Here is an 11,590-nt window from a genome sequence, read left to right as displayed (position 1 = left end):
AACCTTGATATGGCACCTCCATCCTCCCAATATATTCAGTACATGTAACTAATTTAAGATACGTGATGAATATATCATATAAGTGGAGCGCCCCCCCCCCAGAGGATTAATTGAGAAAATATCAGAACCCCAATTATGTACCAATACGGCCATGGAGCTCAATTAATCTATCGTTAGTCAATGCCTTTGCTGGAAATTATAAGGGGGACCGAATCTCCGAGCCGGATTTGGGCGGGCAAACAATAAACTGGCTCAGCTCTCTCGAAGATTTTCTATGATATAAAGCTACAAGCGCATGTATCTGTCCATACACAGAAACAATCTCAAGGCATCTCTCCGATTAGATCAATTAAAACACACCAAGACAAGCTATTCTCCCATCGCTTTCGCTATTCCCAATACAACAATACTGGCCTTCTCCTACTGTGGCCAGAACATAATAATATACCTTCAAGGAACAAATAGCGCACAAGTGACCCGGAGTAAAAAACAAACATTTCTTTTATGCATCGCGCGCCAGTCTACCCACCTCGCCGCACAAAACATAGATGGGCAGCCGACTACCACTAATCAATTCTAAATGCGCCATTAGTCTATGATACTACTTTCGCCTAACCGTCGCTCCCGGAGCTTCGGAACGCAGCACAAAGTTGTGCATAGTGGTGCGTCAAGTCCAATACGCTCTGCGGGAAGCTAGTTGCTTGCACTATACTCCGAACTTTCACTGCTCCATCTTCAGCAATGAGTTTTCGGATAGAGTGTAGAATTGATGGCGAGAACTGTGAGATGAAAGGGTCAGCAAGATGATGCAAGCCATACACAAAATAAATCGGTGGAGTTTACCTCGGAATACCACCTGTACTCCCAGGCAACAAGTCTAATGACACTATCTAATCCTCCTCTGTGATCTTTCCTTTTCTCCTGTGCAGCTAATAACCCTCTCAAGGATCGCGGGCTAAATCGAACCCCTAAACAGTTCAAAAACGCCTCTTCAGCTTCCTCAGGATGGTGCAGTCTGTGGGCTAACTCTCCCAGTATCTCCCATTCGGTAGCACTCTTGCGATACGGCCGTTGCTGTTGAGTGCTGCGCACTAGGTCGGACCGCCAGATAGTGTATATGCGCAAGTCCTCATAGAGTACCATGAAGAGATTGTCAAGCCAACGCTCACACAAGCGCTTGTTTTGGAAATGGGTATATTTCTGTGCTGGTGGGGTAACTGGATTGTTTCCATCTACAGGAGCGTGAGTTTCTTCGTTTCCAGCCTTGACCTCTTCCGGCATGACTGTGTGTTCGGGCTTTTCAATAGCTGCCACTGGATCAGTCGAATCAGCCTCTTCGGGAGTCTTGTCACCATTTTCCTTGGGTGAATCTTCCTCTGGCTTGGTGTCGCCATTAGTTGCTGGTTTCGCCTCATCTGACCCTTCTCCTTCAGATTCGCTCTCACTGGTGTCCGTTTTCCCGTTTTCCTTGACGCTTCCTTTGATTGTAGTGACACTTGCACTCTTTTCATGTCGGTACTCCTCCTCCATAACAAATACACTACTTCTGCATTTCAGCAGTTGGTCCCACCCAATCTGACTTGAAATTTCAGTAAGAATCTTGTATGCTTTTGCAAACGTTCCTTTGAGACTTCCTGCAGGAAGTTTCAGTAGAGTTGGATCTACATTATCTTGTTTCGGATCATGGTTCTCATCACTCATTTCTTCGAGTACTGCCTCGGGGAGCACTGGGAGATGCATTTTTGCAGGTGGGGGCATTTTGGGAATATCTCGATCCTGATATGTGAACATTGGACAACTGTTCAGGGTTAACAGAGCAAGTTCGTATTGCTCCAGCTTCAAGTAGACCTGTGCTAATCTTTCCCAAGTGGTGAATTCACTTGGGGCTGAATTAACAGCTCGTTTCGCACATTCAAGAGCCAGGTCATAACGACCCTTGGACATGCAAAATTGTGCTTGAACGTCTAGTAATCCACTGTCGAGAGGAAGAATTTTGATTGTGTCGTAGAGGAGAGATACAGCTTTAACTTCCTCGTCCGCATCGATTAGGACCTTAGCAAGTAATGAACCAACTTCAGGATCTTTGGAACGAAGCTTTTCGAATAGATTGACACCAGAGGCGAAACGACCGGTGGTATGGATATAACTCAGGAGGCCGGAGGTCAGGTAATTCGAAACGACATTCGGAACTTGTATCTCAGGATCTGATCCAAGTTGCCAGCCTAGAACCCGAAACGAAAATATTAGTAAGGTATTAAGGCCGGGAGGGGGAATAATGAAGTAGGCACACCTCGGAAGAAAAGCTTCTCGGCAGCATCGAGGAATTTGTGTTCAGATTCGGTATTGGTGATAGGGTTAAATCTCCTACACCCAACAATCCGGTTCTGCTGATCATCTGCATAGCTGAACGCACGAAGCACTCCACACAGGTATGTCTCAAGCCAGAGCATCTCTGAGGCCGCACGCTTCTCACCACGCTCGTCGACAGCATATGCTTCCACACTCCCGGGTATTTTAACTTCAACACGCATATCGACACGCGAGAAGGCATTATAGCAGCTGCAGACGTTAATCATTGACCCTGTTGCCGCACGGATGCGTCTGAGACATCGGATCAGGGGTGCACGTACCAGTAGATGCCTGTGGTAATCCGCCATGATTGCGGCTTCCCGAACCAGCTTTGGTTCTCACCGATAAGGTAAGTGAGGGTGTTGATGTATGCCGCTAGGGACGCAGATGAAGATGCATCGACTCCGGTGACGTGGTGGTAGGTTCCAATCTATACGCGACAGGCCATTAGCTATCCGGGGGTGCTTTAAGCGGGGGCTGAGGAATTGAACCTACCTCTTTCAACCCTGTTTTTGGCTGTGACTTGATCAAATGGACCAGATCTGGAGGACCGAGTTCGCGAAGAACTGGAAGTGATTCTGTACGGGCCGCGACAGATTCATGAATTTCTGTTTCGACGATTCTGCATACCTAGAGTCAGAGCGTGGTGCTAAAGCGGGGATCAGAGGGAGAGAAAGAATGAACTGACTCAGGGACGGCGGGAACAACCATATTGGCGTGCCGTTCTCGAGAATTGAGGTTCTCTGAGGGGTGGTTCAGAAGGAAGGTGGAAGGGGGAGGGGAAGAGATCTGTCACAGATGGAGAAGGGAGAGCTGCAAATAGACCAGTTGCTTCAGGAAAGGTGGGACGTTGAGCTGTTGATGAGATCGATTAGATAATTAGCGCAAACAAGCAAACCTTGATTAGATAAGACTAGACTTGTATCATAGCTAGGCACTCGAACTTTGCTACATAACACAAAAACAAACGATTAAACGAATTATCTTCCAAGATTTATTGACTACATGGTAAGTAAGCCGACGGCTAATCAAAATATCTTTCTGGTATATAATTCCACATGACAGAGGCAGGTATATGGCTTGATAACTGCCATACTAAGCTTAAGTACCTTAGAATTGAAGTTGATGCTACGTATATTAAAAGGCCTCAGTCATTCCCAAAAGGGTTACGTATAAGAAAGACCAAACGAGAGATTTCCCATCCAAATTAAATTAGACCTTATCGAAACGGAACGATCCATCAAAAGAAAATTATCCATGCTTTTTAGTCTATTGGTCCACATCCTGCATCACGTCTCCCTCACCTTCTGACTCCATCCCTTCATCACTATCACCATCTCTTTCTGCCCTAGGACTACCCATGGGCGTATCCTCTGGACTTCCGCCCCTCTCCTGCCCGCCAGAAGTTACACCTCTCTTCGGACTCTGTTCAAAATTATTAGCATTGGTAATAGGTACGTAGGATAAGGTAAAACATACCGAAGGATTTGCAACGACAGAGCTCGCACCCGAGCCTCCTGCTGTCGGTGCTCCCTTGCCCTGTACTGGGGCGGAGGCAATTTTACAGATCATCGCTGCTCGACTAACCAACTCTCTCCGCGAAAGTTTTGTTATCTTCCCCCTTAAGGGCAGGTCATCCGGCTTGTTATGCGCAGCTATCAATGCAGCATCTGTTGGTGTGGGGTCCTCGCTCAGCATCAGATTCTTTAATGACATAGGATTTGCCCTTGAATTCTCCTGTTCTAGTTGCTGCGCTGCTGTGATCACTATAGGAGTCGTGGTGCCTGTGGGAGGGTTCGTCAACTGTTTCTGAATTTGTGGTACTAGCTCTGAATAGAGCTTTGCGTACGTATCCGCAAGCAAATCATCGATCAATGGTGTTTTTGCCAGTCCGCCGTTGGAGCGACGAAGCTCGTAAACTTCTCTCAATAGTTCCAGCGTAGGTGATCCAGAACCAGTATCTTTCAAATTGCAGTATGCCTCAAGATGTATCGAGTATGTATGGAATTCTTCGAATGTCACGTTCTTGAATACTTCTTCGTCTGCTTGGTCTGGCACATCTCCAGTACGACGGAGAACCTTGATATATGCAATCATGACATGCGTCCATACATCTGCATGTCTAAATAGGCCGTTCGCTAATCTCCGTACTCTTTTAGCTAAAACCTCAAGTGTAGCACGATCGTCGAGAATTTCCAGAAGATCGACGTAGAACATGGTATATTGGCTTGCAAAAACAAAGTGACGGCCGGGCCGCTCATTCTCGGGCCTCCAGATACTGAGCTGTGCAGCCTTGTTGGAGAAAAGTGTCTGGAACTCAGCTCTTGCACCAGCAATATCTTTTTGCTCATAATATTTGAGCTGTGCTGCGCGATTGGTCATGCGGTGGTGCCATTTTGGTTTATCTGCAGTTCGCATCTTTTTGAGGACCTCGAGGATGTATTTGACGAAGCCCTCGCGATCCTCAGCGGGCTCTATCCTCTTAGTGAAAGGAGTTGCTTCGAGAATCTCGCAAGCTCGTTGGGGCGTAAGTCGTTCTCTGAGGACGTATTTACATGCTGTAGATACAAGCTTGTGATGAGGCTCGAATATGTGGTCATTTCCAATCTTCTCAGGACAATACTTGATCGCTTCCACATACTTTTCTAGGACGTCTTCTGGCCCGAAAGTCGTTTTAGCATCTGCGAGATCCAGCAGCTTCCCCATACATTTGCCAATCATGTAATAAGCCCTAACCAGCGAGTCAGTAAGATTTTCTAAATACCCTCTACAGTGGACTACTCACTTCCAGTTATCTTGTTCCTCCATATCCACAGCACTTTGAAACAACACCAAGGCAAACCTTATCGCATTCGTTGTACTCACCTCAGCATGCGCCTTTGCTTTATACATGCCTTCTCCGTTTCTCCCAGAATAGTGCCTATCAAAACCGTCTGTCCAAAAGCTTTCACCTGCCATCGGTGACCTGCTCGCTGAGTAAACTCTCGTCCCGAAATCCATATACATCCCACCAATCAAGCACTTCACGTCCTCATCGTCAATGTCTGCGTGTTTTATCGCCAAGGAAGAGGCCATCATATAGCACAAAATTGATCTTCTTTCCAATCCTACGAGCTCTGATCGGCGGGTGTTGATTCCGTCCGCGCTCCACGTTTGCGCTTCTTCCATTTGTGACTCGTAAGATTGCGCGAGACGATACCAGGTTTCCCATTTATCGGGCATGCAAGAGAGGTCGGCGCGGAAGAAGCGGACAGCAGTTTCAAGCTCGTCACCTTTAACGGCGCCGACCTTTTTCTGGTACCGAACAGGATAAAGAGAGCATTTGCCGAGGATGAAGTATAGTCCTTTTGCTGCCACTTGCGCGTATAGTCCTCCTACTTCCACGGTACTTAAAACGCCCTCCCCTTTTATAGACCCAAATAGTCGTAATGGGTGTATGCTTCCTCTAATGTATACTGAGATCACGTGCTCATTATGTGCAATTTTATTATTATTAATGCTCTTTGGCGGGCCAACAACCTCGTAGAGTTTATCTAGCCCACCCTTGATGTCAGTTTTTGCGAGTTGTAATATCTTCTTTCGAGATGCAAGGTGGAGTATAAATGGCATTAGTTGCATTGCAGTCGCCTTATCAAGTGCTTCAGCATCCGTTTTATGCTCGTAGAAATACCAGTTCTCCGACTGCTTGGGGGGGATGTCAGTAGATGCTGAGAATAACCGAGGATAGAAATCACCTACGCAAATCATCAGGTGGAACCGGCAATGAATGCATTGAAGAAGTTCATGGTCAAATTCACGGAGATTGAAACGGAGGAGCTCATCATGCATTAGCTTCAGGAATACGTCTGGATCACGCTCGCGAAGTCAGCATAATATCACAAGCATCGAGTAGGGAGACTCACGATTGGAAAGTTTACAGTAATGTCTAACCCCCAACTCATCATGCACATCCTTCAACAATCTACAAAGTGCTGACTCTCGCTCCCCTTCTGTCCATCCACTATCTCTGCCCATGCCCCTCTCCACTGCCTCCCTGTATAGGAGATATTGTACGCACCACCCTCTCACCATCATCTCCTTGAACTTCACAACAACTAGCCTGTATGAGTGTAAATCACTTTGCACAGCCTCTGTGTTTTTTACTGCGTCATCCCAAAACGCATATGTGTGTAACAATCTTAATAACGAACCAACTGCCTTCATTGCATCAACAAGCCCGGCAGGATCAATCTCGGCCATGTTAACATTCCCCATGCCCCCAGATACAAGCATTAGTACGATGGGTATCAACTGGTCCACCAGCCTGAGTGCCCGGAGAAGCACAAAGTAACGATGGTCGGGTGTAGATTCAACGTAAGATCTGTCCTTAAGATCGTTCATAATAACCTCTATACATCTCAGAATACAACACAGGACTTTTGGTCTGTTATATATTCGTTCATACGCAGTCTTGAGTTTCTCCCATAGATGCAATCTAAACATTGCGCTTGAGCCTTCAAGGAAGCGTGAGATCTCTTGCAACGCTATACGCTCATCCTCATCATAAGGCTCTACTATTCCAGGTTCCAGTACAGCCTCGAGGACCTCAATTACTTCGGCGGGATCGCGCGCGTCCGAAGTGGCATTGAAAATAGTAGTAAAGAAATCGACGGTTTTTAGTTTACTAATTTCCCGGCCTGCACGTAGTGCTGAAACTTCGGGCATGATGCTACTGTTCGGGATTTCAAATGCGCGGGTTTCTCCGTTTTCGAGGATCTGACGAAGGTCTTCGAAATAGTAAAGACGGAACTCTCTCTCGGCACCTGTAAATGCCGTGAATACTCCAGATGCCCATTGGTACCGTAATGTTAACTGATCTTCTGCTAGTTGTCCCTCCTGATCACGAGGAAGACAGTCGATAAGATCCGCAACAATCATACTCCACCTTTGGACCCTTTCTCTTAGTACAGTGAGTGTTAAAGAATCAGCCATACTTAGTTCCGCACTACTTCGACGCCTCTCGCTGTCTGCTAGATCTCCTAAGTATATCTCAAGACATGTTTGCGCCCATTCCACGACTGCAAGGTCCTCCTCCAGAAATACCCCACGTTCCGTCAGTGTTGTTATATGCTCGCGAAAGAAGCGCACAAGAACGTCTTCACACTCTTTCGCAACTGCTGTTACCGTCTCTCTGAGTACATCTGGCCAATTATGTCGTATCCAGGAGCTCTGACCACCGGAACCAAGTATTCCACGGATGCTAGGTCGTTTTGTCCCAGTAGGATGGACATCACGCACACATAATGCTTTTAACCACTCAAACGCCGCTTCCTTGGGCGTGCATCCGTGTGAATTAACAAGCTTAACCCATTTTCGAAGCCCTTCGTCTCCGCCGAGTATAGGACGACTCGGGACGTTTGTTTCAAGATCAAGAAACGCCATTCCTTGAGCCGTTTCATCTGGGCCTTGTATGCCGTCTCCATAAAGTACTACGTTCCCTTTATCATCGTCCCAATCTTGCAGAATCTTTTTGAAATCGCTCAGATATAGGTCATCCCTCGCTACCAACGCCCCGGTAGCCTCGGTTTTAATCTTAAGGCTCGATGCAGTTCCTAAGTGAATTCCCAACGGCGAAAAGAGTTCATCTGCCGTATTAAACAATTTCTCATCATGTGTTTCCTGCCGAACCTTCGCTTTGCTATCTGGTGCAGCCGCCGCTGCGGCCGCTGCTGCCGCATCGGCTTCTTTCTTATCCCGTTGTCGCTTACTTAGTCTACTTCTTCCGGCATCCCCTTCGTTCGCGCCTAAACTTGCGCTCTTTCGTTTTCGTGCAGCAGAACCGCTTCTTCGTCGCCCATTTACTGAGAGATTAGCGCCAGCGGATGCATCTGTCATGGCAATATCATCATTGTCGCTCGCCGCTGGTAGTTCACTCTTACCCGCTAATTCGGGAGGTGTTGGTTCCTCGGGTGTTGTGTCCCGGGAAAGATCCTCCCCTTCAAATGTTGGGATCTCAATTTGAAGGACACTGGATGTGTTGATCCCCGCCTCTTCTGTGGCTTCTGGTACTAGATGTGATAATATTGCTCTCCCGGCTGCTGCCCAAGTCCTTGTAGGCACAACTACAACCTGTTTCCTATCGCTTATAGCTCCGAGGGCCTCCCCCAGTGTCTTTTGCGCTTCCGGAGCTGGCAGCGGGAGCCATGGGTATGGATTCACGAATTTCTCAAATTCCGGTCGAATCTTCCGTTTCGCAATCTTAATAAACCTAGGATTTGAGAGTGATACCGTATCACAGATCTTACGCATAACATCTCGCAACCGTATACTAGCTAAATGTTCCTCTGGATTTGGAACACCCCCCATAACTAGGGAAAGAGCGTCGCTAGCAGTATCCGCACCGACTGTATCATGGTCTAGTATACTCTCTAGCGCGAACCGAGCGAGTCTCGAAGAATCAATTGCGAGAGCGAGCTGTGCGGACTTGCGCCATAATGAGGGGTCGCCGGCGTCACGGCCGAGAGCGGTGGAAAACCATTCTAGTGCTTGGTGGATCGTAGACAAGAGGGTCGATGTGTCGCCGCCAGTCGCATGAAGTTTGTCCAACTTGAAGGCACCATGGTTCTTGTATGCGAGGTAGAGAATAAGCGGCAGAGAGGAGGCTGATGATGTATTGCGGGCGTGGACCTGTGAAACATATTAGAATCTGAATTTATTCGGGTGGTTCTGTCCTGTGAAGCATTCGGCACCTGCTCATCGTCAATATCACCACTAAGGCTGTCGGCTTGAAATATATCGCTGCTGAAAAGTTCGTCGTAAGCTTTGTGAGCTTCGTCCCAATCGCCATCAGTGTGGAACTTGAGCGCTCGCTGGTAGAGTTTCAGGGCTTCTTCGATCTGGGGGGTCAGTCAGTACTCCCGCAGAGTGGAATTCGCGGGCACGGGAGGGCACCTGAATCTCCTGGGTGTTGTCGGCTTCGCCCTCAGAATCGGAATCAGGGTATACATTGAGCGGAATGAAAGAAGACTACCACTTTCTGTTAGTAGATAATCTAGCCTAGCGCACCTCCGAAGCTTACCATGGTGTATTCTATAGGGTGAGTAAAAGTCGCGACAACAAGGCTGGATAGGAAAGTATAGATTCAAAGCTCATCCCGATGCTCAGGAATGGAGCGGGGAATGGGTGAGGGGAATGAGTGTGAAAGGATCGATTGGATTGATTGATTGAATAGAGCAAGTCTCGCGTCACGTCACGAAGACATGCGGATGTTCCCACTGCGCGTTGCAAAAACACGCTAACTGCAATGGGGACGAACTTGGCAGGGTCGTCTAGACATCAGTTACCGTAATCGCTATATCGCTCTTTCCATGACTTCTGAGGACAAAGGGACAAAGGCACATCTATTTGTACATACATACCCTACATATACTTCATCTATAAAGGCAAGTGAGGAGGAGCTGATCTGGCCCTATATTTTTTTGTAGCTATGTAGATGATTATCTCGACATGGACATGCAAGTTAACGTACAGCTGTAGGTACAGACAGACAAAATATGGTAGAACCCCTTGAATACATATGTTCATGGGACATATAAGGGAAGGCTCGTCGTTTCTAAGAACTTATGAGCATTTTCTATTACACAGTATGGCATCTAGCATCCAAGGATATATGCGCAGCAAAAAAGGGTACACTTACATGTAAGTTGTAGATTTAATTAGCGCTTTAAATACATGTATTTCTTGGACTCAATTAAGCCTCTAGGAGCCGTAGAAATATGTACCTGAAAATATTAAATAATATTCAGTAAAGTCGTCGGTAAAGTCGTTTTTTGAGCTTGGATTTACGTGGGTAATGTCAATATTTTGCAATTTGGTAGAGGGAAAGTTGTTTTAAGGGAAATCAGACGACTTTGCAGACGACTTTACAGACGACTTTAAAAACGACTTTACTGATATGATGCCTTTACCTGTCACGCTTCTATCACACATTTTGAGCGTATACACATGGGGGGATAATTTTTGGCCACCGGTGATGCTTCACATGATTGACGAAGGCCATCGGCAGTGAAACGAATCATCACCAAGCATCCTACTATTATACCAGGAGCATTACTAAGCAAGAATTGCCTGCATGTATATGCCGAACAATGGATCCACCAAAATGAAATTGTATTCCTCAACTGTTACAAGCCCATTGATGCCAGATACCATTTGATGACCCTACCAAAATATTCTATTTGGGGACTTAACTATCTCGAGATCTAGAGGAGGGGCTTCATTGATTTTCCGGCGGAAAACGGGAAACACCGGAAACCATCATTTCTTTTGCATTTAACATGCCTTTAACATGCCTTTAACGGGGAATTTCGTCAGTAAAGTCGTATTTTATTGCCTTTAACTGGTAAATGCATCAATAAAGGTGTCGGTAAAGTGTCGGTAATGGGACAGGAATGCCTTTAACACGGAGTAGGTCGGTTCAAGTTATTGCATCAAATAATGTGTATTTCGCAACTTTTTGTATGGGAAACGTCAAAATTGATGCATTTCCACGGCTACTAGAGAGCTCAATTTTGTGTGGAGGAGCATCCTCCATATCCTCGATATCATGATCAAAAACTGCCCGATTTTGGGTCTTCGTCTCGACGTGTGTATAAGTCGCTTCGTGGTATTTAAACTAAGTCCTCTATATTACCATGACCAATATTGCATTCAGGCATACATTTTTATAAGTTTATGCGTTTAATTTATATCTAATTAAAGCTGAAGTACAAGGCTCTGGCATTTAGTAAGTGGGCGGATCCCCACCTATCAACGCCCATGTAGTTCGCTCACTTAATGCCAGAGCCTTAATACTCGGGTAAGTGATCAGAACTGCCTCTGGTTGGACAGAACCTCGAGAGAACCTTCTGGTTGGCCTGGTGTGCCAAGTTGGCCCACCTGGGGCTTATATCAACCATATGCCCCAAGGAACTCCAGAGACCAAATTTTGCCCTCAGTTTTATTGATATCTGTTGAAATTTAACTCTACATAGACAAATGTGTGTCCAAATACAATATAGAGTAGGTACTGATAAATAAAATATTTTATATATTTTATGGATTTTTTGATGGGGATTTGGCAATAGTTCTGATGACTTTTTTTCCCCCATTCAAGATATAAATTCTTGGCAGATCTTATTGGCTCCAGCCTGTTGCACCCACATATTCTTAACCAATCTCCGTTGAGTTCTGATCACTTTGGTGCACACCCGAGTACATTTGT

At 46.2% G+C, this 11,590-nt stretch overlaps 2 protein-coding genes across 2 annotated transcripts; both read right to left on the bottom strand.

Annotated features, from left to right (window-relative positions):
- Nucleotides 1–611: 611 nt before the first annotated feature.
- LAJ45_05507 (uncharacterized protein) lies at nt 612–3,060 on the bottom strand (the record flags this gene model as incomplete). The annotated part of the gene is made up of 6 exons (XM_046115078.1): nt 612–779; nt 844–2,222; nt 2,291–2,559; nt 2,631–2,779; nt 2,845–2,971; nt 3,038–3,060. 6 exons carry the CDS (start codon nt 3,058–3,060, stop codon nt 612–614), a joined length of 2,115 nt encoding a protein of 704 aa, XP_045971600.1.
- A 558-nt stretch (nt 3,061–3,618) lies between these two features.
- On the bottom strand, nt 3,619–9,409 carry LAJ45_05506 (uncharacterized protein; the record flags this gene model as incomplete). Its single annotated transcript, XM_046115077.1, has 8 exons — nt 3,619–3,774; nt 3,829–5,080; nt 5,135–6,030; nt 6,088–6,194; nt 6,252–9,015; nt 9,078–9,224; nt 9,280–9,354; nt 9,407–9,409. The coding sequence occupies 8 exons, from the start codon at nt 9,407–9,409 to the stop codon at nt 3,619–3,621; spliced, it is 5,400 nt and encodes a 1,799-aa protein (XP_045971599.1).
- Nucleotides 9,410–11,590: the final 2,181 nt, after the last annotated feature.

This window comes from Morchella importuna (assembly GCF_003444635.1).
Source record: "Morchella importuna strain M04M26 chromosome Unknown Morimp01GS015, whole genome shotgun sequence".
In the NCBI taxonomy this organism is placed as follows: Eukaryota; Fungi; Ascomycota; class Pezizomycetes; order Pezizales; family Morchellaceae; genus Morchella; species Morchella importuna.
This window is presented reverse-complemented; position numbering and strand designations above follow the sequence as displayed.